Here is a 20000-nt window from a genome sequence, read left to right on the forward strand (position 1 = left end):
TTATATAAACAAAAAAATATACATCCCAATAATATTTTAGGCTCGTGGTTAGAGGGAGAAGGGGAGAGAGAGAGATAGAAGGTAAACAAGACGACCTTGTGGTTAGCCAAGAGGTGAGTATTGGGTGACAGATGACCATTTACTGCTTCTGACGCCCCTCACACTCACAGACAGATAGACAGATAGATATATACACCACTTTGGTGTGTATATCTATACACCAAGGTGTATACACGCCTTGGTGTGTATACACCTTGGTGTATATACACCGCCCCCTCACACGCACGCCCCCTCCCCCTCATTAATAAGAATAAGAATAAGAACGAAGGCCAAGTGAGTATTAGAATTAATTTTAGCCTCGCGACCTCTCTCTCTCTCTCTCTCTCTCTCTCTTCCTGCTTGCTTCGTGCCTTCTGATGTCTCATTCTAAAGCGTTCCAATTAAAGCTATACGTATTTTTTAATGGTATTTTTATGGTTCTAGTGGCAGATTAGCAAGATTTCTGCATTATTCATTGGAGAAACACTTGAGAACCCGGCTTGTCATCTTTGTGGTCTTTGAAAACAGTTGGTGAGATGACACGGGTTTTCAAGGGTATTTTTATGGTTCTAGTGGCAGATTAGCAAGATTTCTGCATTATTCATTGGAGAAATACTCTTAAAAACCCGGCTAGTCATCTTTGTGGCCTTTGAAAACAGTTGGTGAGGTGACACGGTTTTTTAAGGGTGTTTTTATGGTTCTAGTGGCAGATTAACAAGATTTCTACATTATTAACTAGGGAAACACTCTTGAGAACCCGGCTAGTCATCTCTGTGGCCTTTAAAAACAGTCATGGAGAGAGAGAGAGAGAGAGAGAGAGAGAGAGAGAGAGAGAGAGAGAGGGAGAGAGGCAAATCTGAAAACACCAAGACATCAAACTTCACTGCTAATTTCTCGTTTAGTTATTGAGTTATTGAACACCAGAGAGTTACAACCACTAGCTAGACTACATGAAAACCAAAGCACCCACACCTGTACACACCTGCACACAGATATGGCGAAGACCAGCGAGAACCACCAGTGCATGGATGACCTGAAGGCAGAGAGAGAGAGGTGCTCCTTCAACAAGCATGAAATTACTACTCTGCTGGATGGCGGCGAGGACAAGACCAAGCAAAGGAGGAAGATTGGTGAGAGAGAGAGAGAGAGAGAGAGAGAGAGAGAGAGAGAGAGAGAGAGAGAGAGAGAGAGAGAGAGAGAGAGAGAGAGGGGGGGGGGAGAGGTACTTACACATGTTTAATTGCAGTTTTAATTGGTAGGGTGTGGGTTTAATGGTGCGTACAGCCTAGAGGAGGAGAATAGGTAATGGGAGTAATGGTGAGGTGATGGGAGGTGAGAGAGAGAGAGAGAGAGAGAGAGAGAGAGAGAGAGAGAGAGAGAGAGAGAGAGAGAGAGAGAGAGATATGGGGGGAAACCTTTATAATATCTTACAACTTAACCTAACCTAATCTGACGACCACAGAGAAGGTGTTTCTGTCTGACCCCGAGTTCCTTGATGCCACGAGGCCGGAGTACCTGAGCCATGAGGACAGATATGCTAACGAGCTGCGGAAGGCTTGTCACAATGATCAGGAAGATTTAACGAGGATGAAGAAATACAGCAGCTAGTCGGGCAGAATGGACGGAATCAGGTGCGTGCCGTGCGTGCGTGCGTGCGTGCGTGCGTGCGTGCGTGTGTGTGTGGGTGTTGGTTGTATATGCATGATAGTGAAAATAAATGATAATGACCTAACCTAACCTAACCTGACCTCACCTGACCTCACCTAACCTAACCTCACCTAACCTAACCTAACCTAACCTAACCTAACCTGACCTCACCTCACCTAACCTAACCTAACCTGACCTCACGTCCATCTAACCTAACCCAACCCAACCTAACCTAACTTAACCTAACCTAACCAAACCCAACCTAACTGCACCCCACCCCACCCACACTCCACCCCACCTCCACCCTAACCTAACCCCACCAAACTTAACCTAACTCCACCTGACCTAACCTAACCTGACCTAACCTGACCTAACCTAACCTAACCTAACCTCACAGAACACTGATGGGATCTGGCCTGGGCGTGGCACTGACAAAAGATGGCAACCCTCTAGCCCTTCACTTCATTATGTTTATGCCATCCATCATGGGCCAGGGCACAGTGGAGCAGCAGGGGGAGTGGATGGGACGAGCCTGGAGCGGAGAGATCATTGGAACTTATGCGCAGGTCAGTGGAGGGGTGGATGTGGGGGGAGGGGTTGGGAGGAAGCATTGAACGGTTTGTGGGTAAAATTCTGAGTCTTTTTTTTATATTTTTTATTTTTTTTTCTTGTTGTTTGTTTGTTTTTTCACTTTTTTGTTCATTTCATTTCATTTTGTCATTCCTTTCATCCTCCACCCATTTCTCTGACCCATTTCTCTTTCCCATTTCCCCTCCATCTCCCCACAGACTGAGCTGGGTCATGGAACCTTTCTGCGAGGCCTCGAGACCACCGCGACCTATGACCCCAGCACTGAGGAGTTTGTGCTTCACTCACCCACCATCACCTCTACCAAGTGGTGGCCGGGGGGACGTAAGTGGGGGGTGTGGGGGTGTGGGGAGGGGGAAATGATTGAGTGATGGGAGTTGGGGAGGGGTGGTGGTGATGGGGCTTGGGAGGGGTGTTCAAGTGTGTGTTTGAGGGTGTTTGGGAGAGAGAGAGAGAGAGAGAGAGAGAGAGAGAGAGAGAGAGAGAGAGAGAGAGAGAGAGAGAGAGAGAGAGAGAGAGAGAGGATAGTCTGAAATATATATATAGATTAAGATCTCCTCCTCCTCCTCCTCCTCCTCCTCCTCCTCCTCCTCCTCCTCCTCCTCCTCCTCCTCCTCCTCCTCCTCCTGGTACCTTCAACTTAAACCATCCCCTCCAATTCTTTCACTAATACCTAAAAATATCAAAATTATTAGTTTTCACCATTATTACCACCACCACCACCACCCACAGTTGGCAAGACAGCAAATTACGCAGTGGTGATGGCACAGCTGTACACGCGGGGGAGGTGCCACGGCCCCCACCCCTTCATTGTGCAGCTGAGGGATGAAGAAACACACCAATCCCTGCCTGGTGAGTCTGAGAGAGAGAGAGAGAGAGAAACGAAAACAAACAAAAAATAAAACCAAAACCAAGTCACCCATAAACATCTCCCCATCACCCCATTACCTCCTAAATACCCCCCATTTCTTTAACCCACAGGAGTCACACTGGGAGAGATAGGTCCTCGTTTAGGCATGAATACGAATGATAATGGATTTCTGTGTTTCTCCCATCACCGCATTCCTCGCACACACCTCCTCATGAAGCACTCCCAGGTGTTGCAGGTGAGGGGGAGGGGAAAGGAAGGGGCTGGGAGATGGGGAGAGTGAGTGAGAGTGGGGTTAGGAATGGTTAGATGGAGATGGGGGATAGGATAAGTGAAGTATGAAGTTTGAGGATAGAAGAGAAATGGGTGTTTGTAGAGGAATGGTTGAGTAATGAGGGTTGGGAGAGGAGTCAGGGAGATGGGAGAGTGAGTGACAGAGAGATGGGGTTGGAAAATGAGGTATAGAAAGGAGATGGGTGCTTGGAGAGAAATGGTTGAATGATGGGGGTTCGGAGAGCAGTAAGAGGAATAATGGAGGCTGAGAGAGAGAGAAAGAGAGTGAGAGAGAGAGTTTTGAAATGAAAGTGATATAAGAGTAGGAATATTAATTAGATCTGCTTATTTTCTTCTTTTCTCTTTCTTTCCTCTTTATTCCTCAGCTTTTCTTGTTCTTTTTCCTCACAACACCCTTCTCTCTCTCTCTCTCTCTCTCTCTCTCTCTCTCTCTCTCTCTCTCTCTCTCTCTCTCTCTCTCTCTCTCTCTCTCTCTCTCTCTCTCTCTCTCTCTCTCTCTCTCTCTCTCTCTCTCTCTCTCTCTCACTCATCTATCTATCTATCTATCTATCTATCTATCTATCTATCTATCTATAGCTTCCTCAACCACTCCTCTCCCTCTCTCTATCCCTCTCCCTCCCTCCCCTTCCCTTTCACCCCCCCTCACATCCCCTCTCACTCTCCCTCTCCCCCGCAGGATGGCACATACGTTCGGCCGGCAAATGACAAGCTGGCGTATGGAACGATGGTGTTTGTACGCGTAGCAATCTGCTTTGACACGTACAGACAACTGCAGCGGGCCGTCACCATCGCTACACGCTACTCAGCCATCCGTAGACAGTCCGAGCTGGTGCCTGGGTGAGGGGGAAGGGGGAGGGAAAGGGGTAGGGAGAGGGAGGGTCAACGGGTGTGATAGAAAGGGGTTGGTTGTTAGTGAGGGAGGGATGTGTTGAATGAGAGGGAGGGTGATGGGGTGATGGTGTGGTAATGGGAGGGATGGGTGTGTGTTTTGTGTGTGTGTGTGTGTGTGTGAGAATTGTTTTTTTTATATTATTTAGTTTTTTTGTTTTGTGTGGGTGATGGGATGATGGGAAAGAGAGAAAGAAAGAGAGAGAGAGAGAGGTAAATGGGGTGTTTAAATGGTTGGTGAAGGGTGAATGGGTTGAATCTTTATTTATTTATTCATTTATTTATCTATTTATTTATTTATTCATTTATTTATTTATTTCTAACTTAACTAAACCAAACTTAACCAAACCTAACCTAACCTAACCTCACTACCACAGGCAGCCGGAGCCACAGATCTTGGAGTACCAGACACAGCAGTACAAGATATTACCACTTATTGCCACAGTGTTCGGCATCCATTTCGCCGCTCAGAGTGTGTGGCAAACTTACAACGACGTGACTGGCAGCATTCATGACGGGAACCTTGACTTGCTGCCTGAGGTGAGGAGGAGGAGGAGGAGGAGGAGGAGGATGAAGTGGTGGAGGAGGTGATGGTGGTAGTGGGGTGGTGGAGTAGAGAGAGAGAGTGGTGTATAATTTTATGAAAGAGGAAGGGGAAGGAGATGGAATGGATGGGTAAAAGGAAGAGGGAAGAGGAGGAGAGAAGAGAAGTGCTTGGGAGAGAGAGAAATGTATGTATGTATGTTTGTGTGTGTGTGTGTATTTATTTTCCTAACATTTTCAATAAAGCCATGAAAACACCCTTGAAAACCCCATACAACTCCTCACAGACTCTCTCACTCCCTCTCACTCACCTCCCACTCACCTCTCACACAGCTACATACCCTCTCCTGTGGCCTCAAGGCTCTCAGCTCATCAGACGCAGCAAATGGTGTTGAAACTTGCCGGCTATCTTGCGGCGGCCACGGGTACCTTGCCTCCTCCAACTTGCCTCGTATCTACACCACCACCACCGCTGCCATCACCTATGAGGGAGAAAACACCGTGATGTGGCTGCAGGTGGCTAGGTGAGGTAGTATTGTGGTGTTGGTGTCTGGTGTTGCGATGGCTTGAAATTTAGTGTTTGTGTTTATATTCACTATGTGTTGATTGAGTGGTTTGTCCTCCTCCACACACCATCCCCAGGCCTTCCACTGTCCTCCCACTGGTCTCCTTGTCTTGTCCTCCTCCACACATTATCCCCAGGCCTTCCACTGTCCTCCCACTGGTCTCCTTGTCCTGTCCTCCTCCACACATCATCCCCAGGCCTTTCACAGTCTTCCCACTTGTCTCCTTGTCCTGTCCTGCTCCACACACCATCCCCAGGCCTTCTTTACCCATTCTGACAGCCCTTATCTATCCCAACACACCCACAATACCTCATTCATTACTCCCTCACCTCTTCATCACCTCACCAGCTTGTCAAGTCTCCTATCACCCTCTCTCACACTACAGGTACCTCATTAAGTCCTTTCGTGAGGCAAGACAGGGCCACAGGCTGCATCATTCTGTATCCTACCTCACCCCAAGGCCTGCCTCCACCCACGCTTTGCAGACCAACCTCTCCAATGCTGGTATGTGTGTGTGTCTGTCTGTGTGTGTATGTATGTGTGTTTAGTAATTTAATTTTAGATTTATATTAGTTTTTATTTGTTTATTTATTATTTTATATGCATTTTTTAATCTATTCTAGTTTGTTTTGATTCGTTTTATTTTATATAACGAGAAATGTCTTTTTTTTTTTTTTGCCTTAATTTCTTTATTTATTTACCTGTTAGTTTATTTTACCTATCACACTGTTTATCCATCTAATTATTCACCTGAGTTTGCTCCACAAACCTTCCTTCCACACAGCACTGGTGGAGGCGTTCCGTGTGGCTGTATCTCACCTGGTGGGGGAGGTGGCTGCACGGCTACAGGGGCAGTGTGACTCAGGGATGGTGTTTGAGCATGCCTGGAATGCCTGCTCTGTACAGCTGGCCAGGTGTGCACAGGTGTGTAGCTCTCTCTCTCTCTCCACCACACACCTGTTGGTTTGAGATGTGGTGTTTATAAGTGGTCTGTAATCACACACGCACACACACACACACACACACACACACACACACACACACACACACACACACACACACACACACACACACACACACACACACACACACACGCTCCTCTCCTCCTCTCCCTTTCTCTCTCACACACCCTCTATTTATTTATTCCTCTCCTTACAAGTTCCAATCCTCTTTCTCTTTCTCCTCTCCCATTCTCTCACACCCATACCTATTCACCCTTCTCTCCCTTTCTCTCTCACCCTCAACAGAAACGTCCCATATATAGATTGATTGTATTAAAACATATTATTCTCTTATTTATTCAATTCCATTCTCTTTTTCTCTCACACACACCTTTATCCTCCCTCTCCCTTTTTCTCTCTCTCTCTCTCTCTCTCTTCTCTAAACTATTCATCCATTTACCTGCTCTTTTCCACTAGTACATCATTACCTGTCCACTCATCCACCTGCTTATTACAACAGGTGCACATTCGTTACTTCACCTGTGAGGAGTTCCTGAGTGGGGTGGAGAAGGCGGAGGTGAGTGAGGCAACGCGTGGAGTGCTGATGAGGCTGTGTCGGCTCTACCTGGTCTTCCACATCATCGGTAATCAAGGGGACTTCCTCAGGGTGAGTGGTTGAGCTTCTTTCGTTTATGTTTGGCTGGAGTTGTTTGTTTGTTTGCTTGTTTGTTTGTTTGTTTGTTTTTTTCATCTTCAGTTCTTGTTTGTTTTTCTTGTTCTCTTGTGTTTTTTCTTGTGTGTTTTTTTTCTTTTTCTTTTCAGTTTTTTACCTTTTCAGTCACAACTTAACCTAACCGAACATAATCTACCCACAGCTTAACCTAACATAACCTAATCTAGTCACAACCTAGCAACCTAACCTAACTGTTGACCCCCCCAGAGTGGCGCCCTGACCCCCTCGGACATGACGACACTAGAGGAGGAGCTGGCCACCCTCCTAGCCGCCCTCCGTCCTGATGCTGTCTCTCTCGTGGACTCGTTTGACATTCACGACCGCATCCTGGACTCCACTCTGGGCTGCTGGGATGGGAATGTGTATGAGAGGTGAGGGTGAAAGGTGACAGATGATGATGGTGATGGGAGGGATGTGTGAGGTTAGGAAATGGGTGATGGTGTGATAGGTGAGGCTTGGTGCTGAGAAGGGTGTGTTGGGTAAGGAAAATAGGGTGATGGGTGATGGTACAGTGATGGGAGGGATGTGTGAGGCAGGGAAATGGGTGAATAAGGATGAGAAAGGGGAGAGATGAAACGCAAGACAGGATAGTATAAGATAAGGTTGAGAAGACAAGGGACGAGAGAGGAAAGAGATGAAATACAAGATAGGTTATTGGAAGATAAGGTTGGGAAGACAAGAGATGAGAGAAAGAAGAGATGAAACGCAAGACAGGATAGTATAAGATAAGGTTGAGAAGATAAGGGATGAGAGAGGAAAGAGATGAAATGCAAGACAGGTTAGTGGAAGATAAGGTTGAGAAGAGAAGGGATGAGAGAGAAGAGATGAAATGCCAAACAGGTTAACAGAAGAGAAGGGATGAGAGGGAAAAGAGATGAAGCTTGGAGCAGGGTAGGTGAGGTAGAGAGAAGAGATGTAGTAGAGAATTGACTGAAAAAAGATAAATATGAACAGTGAACTAACTAACACTTATTCCCACAGGATGTTTGAGGAGGCCAAGAAGAGTCCGCTGAACCAGAAGGATGTACCAGACGCTTACTACAAATACCTGCGACCTCTTATGAAAGCCAGTCTCTAAAACCACCACCACCACCACCACCACCAATGACCTAGACAGGCTGACATTTAAATTGCATGGTTGTATTAATTAGGGACAAAATTGTAAAGAGGGTAGTTATAATAATATAGTTAATAATCGCACAGCTACAATTGCAGTGAAGTTGAATATTTGACAAGTCGAGCTTTTTTTTTTTAGTTTATGCAGACCAGACAGACACTAAGACCCTGTATATTGTGTCTCTGTGTTCATAAAGAGGGCTGGTCATGCTGGTTAGTTTAATGGCCACACAACGGTTGACAGGTGGCTGATGTGAGGGAAGAAAACGAGGAGAGCAAGAAATTTACTGGTATCTTAGCTTCCTCCTCTGTGTTTGTGTATTAATAAGGAATGAATGGAAGGTAGAGTGTGTGAGAGAAATTGAGAGGAGGAGAAGAGGGCTGGAGCTTGGAAGAACAGTAATAAATGGAAGATAGAGAGTGTGAGAGAAAAGGAAGAGGAGCAGGAGAGGACTGAAGCTTGTAAGGACAGGAATAATGAAAGATAAAGTGTAAGAAAGTGTGTGAGAGAAAGGGAGAGAAGTTTAATAGTTGCACAAAGGCCATCAGATAGGGAAAGTTAATGGCTGATGAAATACTGGTGAGAAAAAAAATAAAAAAATAAGGAAAACTGATGAACTGGTAGAGAAAATAAAGGAAAGGATTATGAATTATTAGCAAGAGCATAACCACTAATGACACAAATATTCTGGCTGTAAATATCTACTTATACCCCAAAGTGGGCAATGTATCAAGGCACAAACTGAGAGCAGACACAGTGAACAGTATTTAACCAAGTCTCAGTTTGCACAGATCACCGCTAACCACAAATTGAACTACAGGCAGCGATGAGAGGCAGCCTATCTGTGCTCATCACTTTTCTTTATATTTTTTAGTTAATGAATGAAGTGTGAATGGGGTGAGGGGCCATGCTGCCTTGTGAATGGTGCTAGTGTTGTGATAATGTTTGTGTAGGAAGTCTGTAGAAGAGTGGTATTGTTGCCACTGTCAGAGTATTACAGGCAGATGTGCAGGTGCCCTAAGTTGTGGAGTCTTTTAAGTTAACTGGAATATAGGCAAGAATACAAGGGTTGGTGCGGGAAGACATCAGCCCTACACGTGGCAGGCCCTTTCTAAAAACACCTATCTATTTCCACCTATCGTCCCTGTGTTTATAAAAAGATTAATATATGGACTTTAATATCTCACCAAATAGATGAACAAAAATGGGGATGTGATAGGAAGAGATAGATGAATGACAGTTGTTTAATATTCAAATGTTCCGTGCAATACAACCACAACTTAGGGTAATTGTGTGTGTTATTTATGCATGAGAGGTGAAATATAAGGTGGGTTAGACTAAGTATTGTGGATTATATAAATAAGTATTAGTAAAAAGTAAATATTGTACAGTATATATGCATGAGAGGTGGAATATTGATAAGAGTTGTAGACTAGAGGGTGTTGTGGGTTATATAATTGTTGGAGCAGTGAATTATGGGTAGTTATTGTGGGTGGAATGTATAGAGAATGAGTGGTATATGTTATCTCTAATGCCAAGCTGGTGGTTCCCTCAGCCACACACTGAATAAACACACGCACACTGAATAAACATGATGCCAGATTATATTACGGGAAATAAATACTTTATATAAATTTATGCCTGTTTGAATTTCCTGTACTAACTTCGTAATGTATTGCTTGTGCAGGTAACTTTCTGTGGCTACCTTTTCTCTCTCTCTCTCTCTCTCTCTCTCTCTCTCTCTCTCTCTCTCTCCACTTTTCATTGCCTCAGCCAGTGTCCCTCTTAAATATACTTCACATTACTTATATTTGATGACACCAGTAATACAAACCAACTTACTACTTCAATCTACTCACCATTGTGCTTTGTGCTACTCACAACGGAATTACTGTGAAAAACCTTCCCCTATGATTCTGTTCAAACCATTCACTGCTCTTTGCCTCATCCTTCCCTCACCAATCTCCTCTGAGCCATCTTTTATTCCACAGTTTAAAATTGCAAAATCTATTCTTTTTACCCTCTTCCCTCTTGTAGATGCTTATAAAGACTTCACATATTACTTTTAGTGCTCAGAATTGGCATGTATTGCAGTGGAATGGTTGAGCAGAAACAAGACAAGCCCTCATGCATATCTACACTACCCCATCATCCCATTGACATGTAGTACTGTCACCTGCCATGTAAGGGCTGAGGGAACGGCAGAGACAACACGCCACTCTGCAGGGATACAGTGAGGAGGCTCCCAGCTGTGATGGAACTCAGCCTGCACCTCCGAGACCCTCGCAGCGAAAGCCTCAAGGACAGGAGAGCCAACACAACCAGTTGACTCGGCAACTCAAGGCGCCTCCTCTACTCTGACCTAAGACTGGACAAGAATGGAGCCTTGTATAGTGGTCTTTGTTACATGGCAAGGTGCAGCAACAGTAACAGGCTTGTGGTGTCATTTGTAGGAGTGACAAACAAGGAGGCTTAGAAACATGATTTATCGCACTACAGTTACATCAAACACATTACAACTGCAATAAATGAAAAAAATATATATAAAATGTCAACCATTAAGTGGTCAGTTGGTGCAGGATTCAACATTATGGCAAGTTATTGCACATGTAGGTGGCCGCGTCCCTGGGACAAGTCAGGCTCTCCTCTCCCGGAGTGTCCCCGCCCACCAGACTGCCTGCCGCCCTCACTACAAAAGTCTTCACTCAGTGTTACAAAATGTTGCAGGATTTTGTGATCAACACAGCGACCACATTTTTGAGACGTGCTCGGGAAAGCTTTCTGTCTGTCCATCTGTCTGTGCGTCTGTGCCGCCCCAACACACCACAGCCTGGCCACCCCCAGGCAGATGGTGGCTGGGGGGTGGAGGGGGGCTGTGGGGCCCGGCGGAGTGACGTGCAGACACTCCCCACGGGGCAGCACAGCAGTCCAGACTGCCGCCAGTGCGGGCTGGGCTGGGCGTGCTGCTGCCACACGCCGCAGCCGACAACAGACTGTATCAATAAATACAAGTAAAACCAATAGCAACTTATTTCTAAGAGTAACTTGCACTAGCAGTAATAAATAGTCCATTGTACAGCAGTTGAGCCACAGAGTGACCAGTGTTGCCTTGACACAGCGCACAGCACACAGCACAGCGCACGCCACACCCTAACTCTTCACCGCCACACTCCAGCTAAGTAGTTCACCATGGCTGCGCCTCGCTGCACTCTGCGCCACACCCTGGCCAGCCACACCAGCCTGTGCACCACTGCCAAACTGCTGCTGCCACACACACTGCTGGAGGAAGCCTGGAGCCGCTGTGGTGCAGGCTGTGGCAAGGCCGAGGCTTCCATGTGCCACGCTGCGTCCCACCACCCTGTCTCGCTGTGCCTTGCCTCCCAGCACAGTCCAGTTTATGGCATTCTTTAGTGACACAAGACTGGAGGTGCAGCGCATGGAGGCAGTACAGTCGTGAGGGCGGTAGCACACTTGGGGGAGCATATGGCCAGGGGTGGCTGGCTATGGCACATGTTGGGGTGGCTGGTGGGCAGTAGGCTGATGGCTGGCTGATGGATGGCTGGGTGGATGGCTGGCTGGCTGGCTGGCTGGTGCGCTGGTCTGCTTGGGAAAGACTAATACTTGGCAGGTCAGTGTGGGCGAGGCAATCTGCTGCACACGTTTGACTGTCAAGGCCGGCAATGAATCCTCTGCAAGTCAATGTTAAGATTAACCTGCCAATCACTTTTACCTTAACAAAACATTATCTATTTCCAGTCTGTACACAAGATAACTCTGAAGACAATACTATATTATAAAATTTCCTTATGGCTACGGACAACCAGCACAGCTCGACCACTGTGGCAGGCTGAGTTTGACATGAATCATCATAACTATCAGTTTGTGCATATTAGAGTACCAGACACACACCTGCACGACTCTCCTGCTGCTCCCTCTGGTGTCTCCCTCACACATCCCACGGCTTGGTCAGTGTCGGGGCGGCGGCGGCCCACGCTGGGGCCACGCGCTCCCCTCCCGCCCACTCCACACATTCTCTATCCACTTAAGAGTAAAAATAATAGAATTTCCAACTCAAAACTAATCAATTCAGTAACATGGCAGCAACAGACTCAACAACGTAAATGTGAAACAAGTACAATGTAAGGACTCTTTTGTTCTTGTACTAACATACAGAGTATTGTTACAGTTTAGTATTTAGAAGGCAAATGCCCTATGCTGTGGCTCCTCACTGTCTTGCCACCAGACATCACGACAGCCAACACTCTCTCTGCCATCCTTCTGGCCGGGTAGGGTAGGGATTCTTCTCCTCCTCCTCCTCCTCCTCCTGACTCCTTCCTGCCTGACACTTCATCCACACTCAAATCCACATACTAATTTCAAACATTCACATTCTCACTCCACACACTCGTACCTGCATTCCACACATCCACACACCTTCACTTCAACTACACAAACATACATACAAATCCACATCCTTTCTCCACACACACACACACACACACACACACACACACACACACACACACACACACACAAACACACACACACACACACTCACACCTGCTCTCCATACACACACACACCTACACTCCACATACTGACATCTTTTCTACATACATACATACATACATACATACATACACACACACACACCCTCCCAAGCCTGGCCAAACCATCGCAGCATTTCCATGCCTTGCCACAGTGCACAACAGTATCACCAAGTCTTATTTACAAAAAAACATAGAAAATTATAAAAAACATTCGACCTTCCGGTGACGCTAAGAATGAAAAAACGAGGCTCGTAATTAAAACAAAGGCGTTCGTTCGGTGCGAGACAGAAATTTGTGTGTTTTTTTCCTGTGTGCGTGAGTGAGAGAGTTTGTGTGTTTCCTCTCTTGTGTTTTCTGTGTGTTTGCAAAGATTTGTTGTGTTTGAGGGAAAGTTGGGTTGGGTTGCTGCCTTGCCAGGACAGACCACCCTTTGACTGCAGCGGCATCTCAGTGTCACACCCTTGTTGCTAATGCTTATTATCTCTAAACTGTATTCCTAAACACCTCCAGCTTCCAATGGTACTGCTTTCAACAGGCTGCCAGGATTGGTCGAGGTTCCCAAGGTGATTTTTTTACTGGTAAATGAGCAGAATTTATGTTAAACAGTCACTACAATCGTGAAAATAACCTTGAGAAATCTTGAAAACACCACTGATATAATGTCATATTCACAAGCTGTTTTTCTGAGTAATAGAACAAATTGTCACCACTGATTAGTTTAGATTTCCAAGGTGTTTTTCTAAGTAACAGAGCAGTCTATGTCAAACTGTCACTAGAATCATGAAATAAACCATTAAGAACAACACAGAAATGATAACTGCAGATACTCAATGCATTTTTCAAGGTAATGTAGCAGAGTCTATGTCAACAAATCATTAAAATCATGAGTAACACCCTTGACAACACCACTGAGATGATCAGACAAGATTCTGAAGGCATTTTTCCAGGTAACAGAGCAGAATCTTTGTCAAACTATCCATAGCATGAAGAATAACACCCTTGAGAACACCAATGATGACAACTCAAGATTCTCAAGGCATTTTTCTAGGTAACAGAGCAGAGTCTTTGTCAAACTATCCTTAGCATCACAAGTAACACCCTTGAGAGCCCCAACAGCTTCCACCGAGGCCTGCTGAAGGCAGACAGCACAAGACGCCGAGACATTAGCGAACACGACCTTCACGGCAGCTACAGTGGAGACAGAAATGCATCCTATACTAAAACTGTACTAAGCATCTATGTAATGCCAAGCAGCAATGCATTTACATATAATTCTGGGCTTTCTTGGAGCTTTGGACGGTATAAATAATTGTTAATAGGCACAGAACAATTCTTTGTGACCTCAAGCGCTTGGGTGCTGAACTGGGACGTGGATGGCAAGCAGGAGACTGTGTGGTAGTGCAGGGATTGATGGGAGGCTAAAGGGACTGGAATACCTGGCTGTAAGGGAAGATCAGGATGCATACTGGTGGTTCTGTCTATATCAAATCATGACGGAAGGTGGAAGTGGTGATAATGGTGGTCTTTCTTCCTCTACCAGTGCATAATGAAGGACGAGGGGCTGGTGAGACAAGATCACCTGGTTGTGAGATTAGAGGACGTGGGTAGTGATGTTCTTTCCTTCTCTACCAAAGCATGTGTTCTTTGACAATACCAACAGGTTTTCCTTGCAGTCTTTCTAGTTCTATCTTTGTTTTTTGTTCTTTAGCAATACAGTTTTCCTTTGGTGGTGAATCTATGAAGTTTTCCTATTGTTCTATCCTGTCTTATTTTGTTGACTGTATTTCTGCCAAGTCCGCTCTGATGCCTAATGTTTTTTTGAGTTTTCTAATCCCCTCTATGTTGTATTGACAAGTCTATCCTCCAATTATGTCCCCTGTGGTTCTGTCCCCCCAGCTCCCAGCCCCCAGCACCACACAGCCCAGCCCAGCCACCGCCACAGCAGCACAGCACCACAACACACATGGAAGCTTGGAGTGCACAACAAGGCAAACAATTGAACATCACATCTGGCAGGAAACTTGTGTGTCGGAAAAAGGAATCGAACGTACGTACAAAATTCACAGTCAAGCTTTGAATACAAGTTTTTTTTGTGTATATTTTTCGTCGTCTTCTTCTTCTCCTTCCTCTCCTCGTGTGACTAACCAACCAACGGGTCGCACCACACACACACACACACGCTCGCACACGCACAGACGCGCACGCACACACACACACACCTATGCTATGCTAACTATAGCGGTAATTTATTCACTAACCTAGCAGCAGTTGCAATGAGACGCAGGCTAAAACTCTTGCAAGAAATCACTACTTACACTAAAATACACTTTGAAGCACATTGTTATTCTTTTTTTTGTTTAATAATAATAATAATAGTATTCTTTCCTTAGTACTAACTTGTACATACCACTCAGTAGAGAAAAAAAAAAAAAAAAAAAGAAAACAAAGCAGATCAAGAGAGAAGAAAGGTTTGAATTGTGTCGTTACTGAGGAGTGAGTAAATGTTCCTGTAGTTGTAGTAGGAATAGTTGTAGTGGTGGTGATGGTGGTAGTAGTGGTGGTGTAGGGATCAGTCAATGCGTCACGCCAAGGGAAACACTCAACAGGCCACGACTCTGCCACACACTGAGTCAGGAGTCACGATGGCAGGCGACTCAGGACATAAAGACAGGAGTTCTCTGAGTGAGTCTGTGCGGCAACTCACAATGCGAATAGTAAGGGTGAATCAGGGTGAGATAGTGGTGACTCAAGATACAATGGAAGAGTTTTTTCCTCATTTTTCCTGGCGACTCAGTGACGGCACGACTCAAGATACAGAGAGAGTGAGAACGAGACTTGAGGCGACTTACTATATGAACAGAGGACCAAACACTGAGTCAGGGTGAATGAGGACGAGTCAAACCTGCAGGGACTCAAGATATAGAAGCCTTTTTCTCTCAGTGAGTCTGTGATGGCGCGAGTCGGTCAAGCCTGTGAGGGAATGTGAAGAGTCTTGTGACCTCTTCCTCTTCCTCCTCCTCTTTCTTCTCCTTTTGAGCCAGCGAGTCACGTGGGACCCTGCCACTGCCGCAAGTCACAGGTATAAAAATGTTTCCAAAATGTCAACACAAGCCTTGGTAGGGTCTGGCAGGGGTGACTGAGCAGCAACATAGGACCAGCCTTGACAACTCGGATAGGGAGGCATGATGGGGTGATGAAGGGAAGAAGGGAGAGAGGGAGTGAGGCAAGGAGAGGGACAGACAGATGGAAATGAGAGGGAGGAAGGGACTAAAAGAGAAAGAGGGAGAGATGGAAAGAAGAGAAGGACAAAACAGAGAAAAATTAAAGAGAGAGGGAGACAGGATGGGACCTATGGGGCGGGGGATGAGTCTTGGAGTGGTCTGTTGGGGTCTTGGAGGGGAGGTGGGGGTCTTGGAGAGGTGATGGGGGTCTTGGAGGGGTATTGGGGGTCTTGGAGGGGTGACAGAGGGGCGGGACTCATGACACAGAGGAGATGCGGTCGGTGGGCGCCCCCATCTGGGTGAGCACCTTGTCGAGCCACTGCAGGGGACCATGGAGGTGAATTTCAATCCAGCTGGGGGTGCTCGTCACGTCCTGTCGGTGATACTCAGCGCCCCAGCCCTTCACAAATGACATCCTGGAATAACCATTGTTTTCACTGTCTTGGTCACTTCAGGGAGGCAGGGAGCTTATCATTGCTACCAAGGAAATGCTGTTAGTTTAGTACCACAAGTAAGAATCAAGCATGAAAACTTTGTGAGAAGTCATAAATGCTGCTAGACACAAAACCCTAGCTAACCCAACTTCACAGAACACCTTAAATTAACCCGACCTCAAGCAGAACACCCTAAACTAACCCAACCTCACAGAATACCCTATCTAACAAATGCCTACACCTTAGCTAACCCACAGACAGACAGAAAAGACAAGCCAAACACAGACCCTAACCAACCTACAGACACACACACACAGCACTCCTTACCTTATAGTGCACATCTTGGTGAGGTCAAAGACAGCCTCATAGCCATGGTTCACACTCTGGGTCAGCAGCTGTGCAAACTCCTGGTTGTTGAAGATTTTAAGAGAGCACCCAGGTGGAATCTTGCACACGGTGGAAGGGTGGAAGCCGTGGTGGTGGTTGCAATTGCGAGACTGGACGAAGATTGCAGAGTCGGACAAGCATTCGGCATACACCTCCCCCCCCACGTAGTACAGGTGGACTCCTGTGGGTGTGGCAAGGTGGTGGATGAAAGTGGTGGTTTAGAATGGATGTGTGGATGTATAATATCTCTCTCTCTCTTTCTCTTATGCAAGAATTCGAGACAAAACACTGAACGAGTAGCATTTTTCTTTACTTTTGGTCAGACAACGATCAGAAAACAAAATTGTGAACAAACAAACCCACAATAACAATATGAAAATTTCTACCAATGTCGTCCCAACCCCATACCCTTGCCGATGTGCCTTCTTGTGTTCTCGATGGTAGAATTCCGGTTGACGTTGGACAGCAGACCCAGACAGAACCGTTCCGAGTTGTTGCTGGGATCAGTGAAGCCGTCCACGATGACCGAGTGTGTCTGTGCATGGAACACCTCCCCCACACGGTTGTTCAGCTCATAGTAGGCTATGGTGGACCAGTGGCTTGGCTCCTGTGGGTGTTAGGTTAGGTTAGGTTAGGTTAGGTTAGGTTGGGTTGAGTTTGGTTTAGTTAAATTGGGTTAGGTTAGGTTTGGTTGAGGTAAAGGAGGTGTGTGTGTGTGTGTGTGTGTGTGTGTGTTTGGGGTGCTGGTTAAGTTACATTAGGTTTCGTTGTAATAAAAATCTAGATTAGGTTAGGTTTGGTAGGATTAAAGGAGATATGTGCGGGATTAGGTTAGGTTAGGTTTTGTGGGACTAAAGGAAGGGGGGGTATGTGTGCGTGGGAGTGCATGAGTTGTACGTAGCAGGACGGTAAAGGATTATAGGAACTGTATACAGGAGTCAGGTTCGGATTAGAGAGATTAGGAGCATGACAACTGAGTTAAAATGTTAGGAAGGTTTGGTTTATGAGATTAGCAGTGTGTGTGGCAATAAAGAAAGGTTCTGGGGAGGGATTAGGAATGCATAGAGATGAAAACAAAGAAAGTAGAGGATCAGAGAGGCATCTTACAGGAATAATTTACAGTGGAGCCAAGACAAGAGGGTGCCGGGACACACCTGATATGTGACAGGCGTGACGTTACTACTGAGGACAGCTGCAGTGGAGGGCACTGTCTCCATGGGGGTGTCTGTGGGCTGGTTCTGCTTGATGTCCTCGCTGGGGCTGTACGCTGGTGGAGGTGTGTCTGTCGGAAGGGTAGGAGATGTTAGGATGTTAGTGCTGTGTGTGTGTGTGTGTGTGTGTGTGTGTGTGTGTGTGTGTGTGTGTGTGTGTTATTATCAAGGATGGTTGTTAAAATTACTGCCTCATTGTTGTTGTTATTGTTGTTGTTGTTCTCTTTCTACTCTTCTTGGAGGACGAGGAAGAGTAAGTGCTGTCTGTCTGTCTGTCTGTCTGCATTATCATTATTATCAAGAAAAATTTGCTTTGTTTTAATTATTGCTGTCTCCTCCTCCTTCTCTTCTTTTGGTAACAGGAGGAGCAGGAGGAGGAGAAGGAGGAAGAGGAGCAGCATCTCTTCTAGTGTGTGTGTGTGTGTGTGTGTGTGTGTGTGTGTGTGTGTGTGTGTGTGTGTGTGTGTGTGTGTGTGTGTGTGTGTGTGTGTGTGTGTGTGTGTGTGTGTGTGTGCGTGTGTTTCCCCTCCCTCTCACTCACCAGGGATGCTTCCGTAGGGACTGTGGGGGCTGTGGATGGAGGGACTCACCACAGGGGAGGGGGGCTGGGTCAGGCCACTCAAACTACCCCCACCTGCAACACACAGATGCATGACTCTCTCTCACACACACACACACACACACACACACACACACACACACACACATACAGATTATTCACAGTTTCAGAGATAAATAAGAAGATTAATTTTGAAAGGCATGACATTGCAAGTGTGATTCGATTCTGTAAAAGTGAAATTAAGCAAGAATATGGTTAGGTAAGAACACATAACCAATGACACACACACACACACACACACACACACACACACACACACACACACTTGCACTGGCGATATCAAGGCTTAAATGATAAAAAGTATGAATGAACACTGGAGAAAACTGGTTTTTATGACTACTACTACTACTACTACTACTACTACCACCACCACCACCACCACCAAACCACAGGAACCAACCAGGTACTCCATAAGGGCTGTGAGGACTTTGACTTGTGGGACTGACGACACTTCCAACAGGGGACGGTGGCTGGTTCAGGCCCCCAACGCTGCCCCCACCACCCCCCATCTGTGAGTGGGAGGGGGCGGAAAGGGTGGAGTGTACGAAACCGTCTTGGGAGAATGACACGTTGCCAGGCATGGGCTCCTGTAGTTGTTGTTGTTGTTGAAACGTCAGGAGGGAGTGGCCGGGGGCAAACTCTGAGTGTCTTGGCACCAGCACAGGAGGCAGCACTGTCAGGGAGAGAGGGAGAGGCTGAGAGGTCTGTGGGAGAGTGGGGTGAGTGGGAGAGGGGTGAGAGAGTGCACTGGGGGTCTTAGAGGGAGAGAGAGGGAGAGGGAGGGAGAATTATTGGGGAGAGAAAACTGAAGGATATTTGCAAAGAGAGAAAACTGGGGGAGAGAGAGAGAGAGAGAGAGAGAGAGAGAGAGAGAGAAAGTAAGGGAGGGGGAGTAAGGGAGGGGGAGTAAAGGAGAGAACAGGTATGAACATACACACTCGCACACACACACACATTCACAGGTGGGTGCACTCAACCAGGTGTGTGTGTGTGTGTGTGTGTGTGTGTGTGTGTGTGTGTGTGTGTGTGTGTGTGTGTGTGTGTGTGTGTGTGTGTGTGTGTGTGTGTGTGTGTGTGTGTGTGTGTGTGTGTGTGTGTGTGTGTGTGTGTGTGTGTGTGTGTGTGTGTGTGGCAAGGGTATCTGTGATAATGAACGTGGGTCTCTCTCTCTCTCTCTCTCTCTCTCTCTCTCTCTCTCTCTCTCTCTCTCTCTCTCTCTCTCTCTCTCTCTCTCTCTCTCTCTCTCTCTCTGGAATGTTTGTTTTCAAGTGGAGTTTTTTGTCCTAACTTTTTTTTCTTTCTTTCTTTCTTTCTTTATTTGTGTGTGTGTGTGTGTGTGTGTGTGTGTGTGTGT

The 20000-nt window shown here is 46.3% G+C and overlaps 2 protein-coding genes across 3 annotated transcripts in view; one reads left to right on the forward strand and one right to left on the reverse strand.

The window, feature by feature from the left end:
- The first annotated feature begins 1501 nt into the window (after window positions 1-1501).
- Window positions 1502-9862, forward strand: LOC135093085 (probable peroxisomal acyl-coenzyme A oxidase 1). The gene is made up of 13 exons (XM_063991969.1): window positions 1502-1670; window positions 2084-2252; window positions 2475-2598; window positions 3007-3126; window positions 3256-3380; window positions 4113-4273; window positions 4702-4864; window positions 5201-5391; window positions 5819-5937; window positions 6218-6357; window positions 6895-7041; window positions 7315-7478; window positions 8089-9862. The coding sequence occupies exons 1-13, from the start codon at window positions 1657-1659 to the stop codon at window positions 8183-8185; spliced, it is 1734 nt and encodes a 577-aa protein (XP_063848039.1). The 5' UTR covers window positions 1502-1656; the 3' UTR covers window positions 8186-9862.
- An 834-nt stretch (window positions 9863-10696) lies between these two features.
- LOC135093086 (protein mothers against dpp-like) overlaps window positions 10697-20000 on the reverse strand; it is a 24235-nt gene continuing 14931 nt past the window's right edge. Inside the window, exons 4-10 of one of the 2 annotated variants that reach the window (XR_010263185.1) lie at window positions 19047-19319; window positions 18569-18661; window positions 17971-18098; window positions 17225-17423; window positions 16757-16997; window positions 12134-16411; window positions 10697-11913 (exon numbers count right to left, since the gene is read on the reverse strand). Coding sequence is in view for 1 of the 2 variants with exons in the window: in XM_063991970.1 (XP_063848040.1) it covers window positions 16252-16411; window positions 16757-16997; window positions 17225-17423; window positions 17971-18098; window positions 18569-18661; window positions 19047-19319 (1094 nt within the window). In the remaining variant the exon portion in view is untranslated. Of the gene's footprint in view, window positions 16412-16756; window positions 16998-17224; window positions 17424-17970; window positions 18099-18568; window positions 18662-19046; window positions 19320-20000 lie in introns of both variants that reach the window. The other variant, XM_063991970.1, reaches the window with a different exon arrangement.

This window comes from Scylla paramamosain, chromosome 41, assembly GCF_035594125.1.
Source record: "Scylla paramamosain isolate STU-SP2022 chromosome 41, ASM3559412v1, whole genome shotgun sequence".
Taxonomy (NCBI): Eukaryota; Metazoa; Arthropoda; class Malacostraca; order Decapoda; family Portunidae; genus Scylla; species Scylla paramamosain.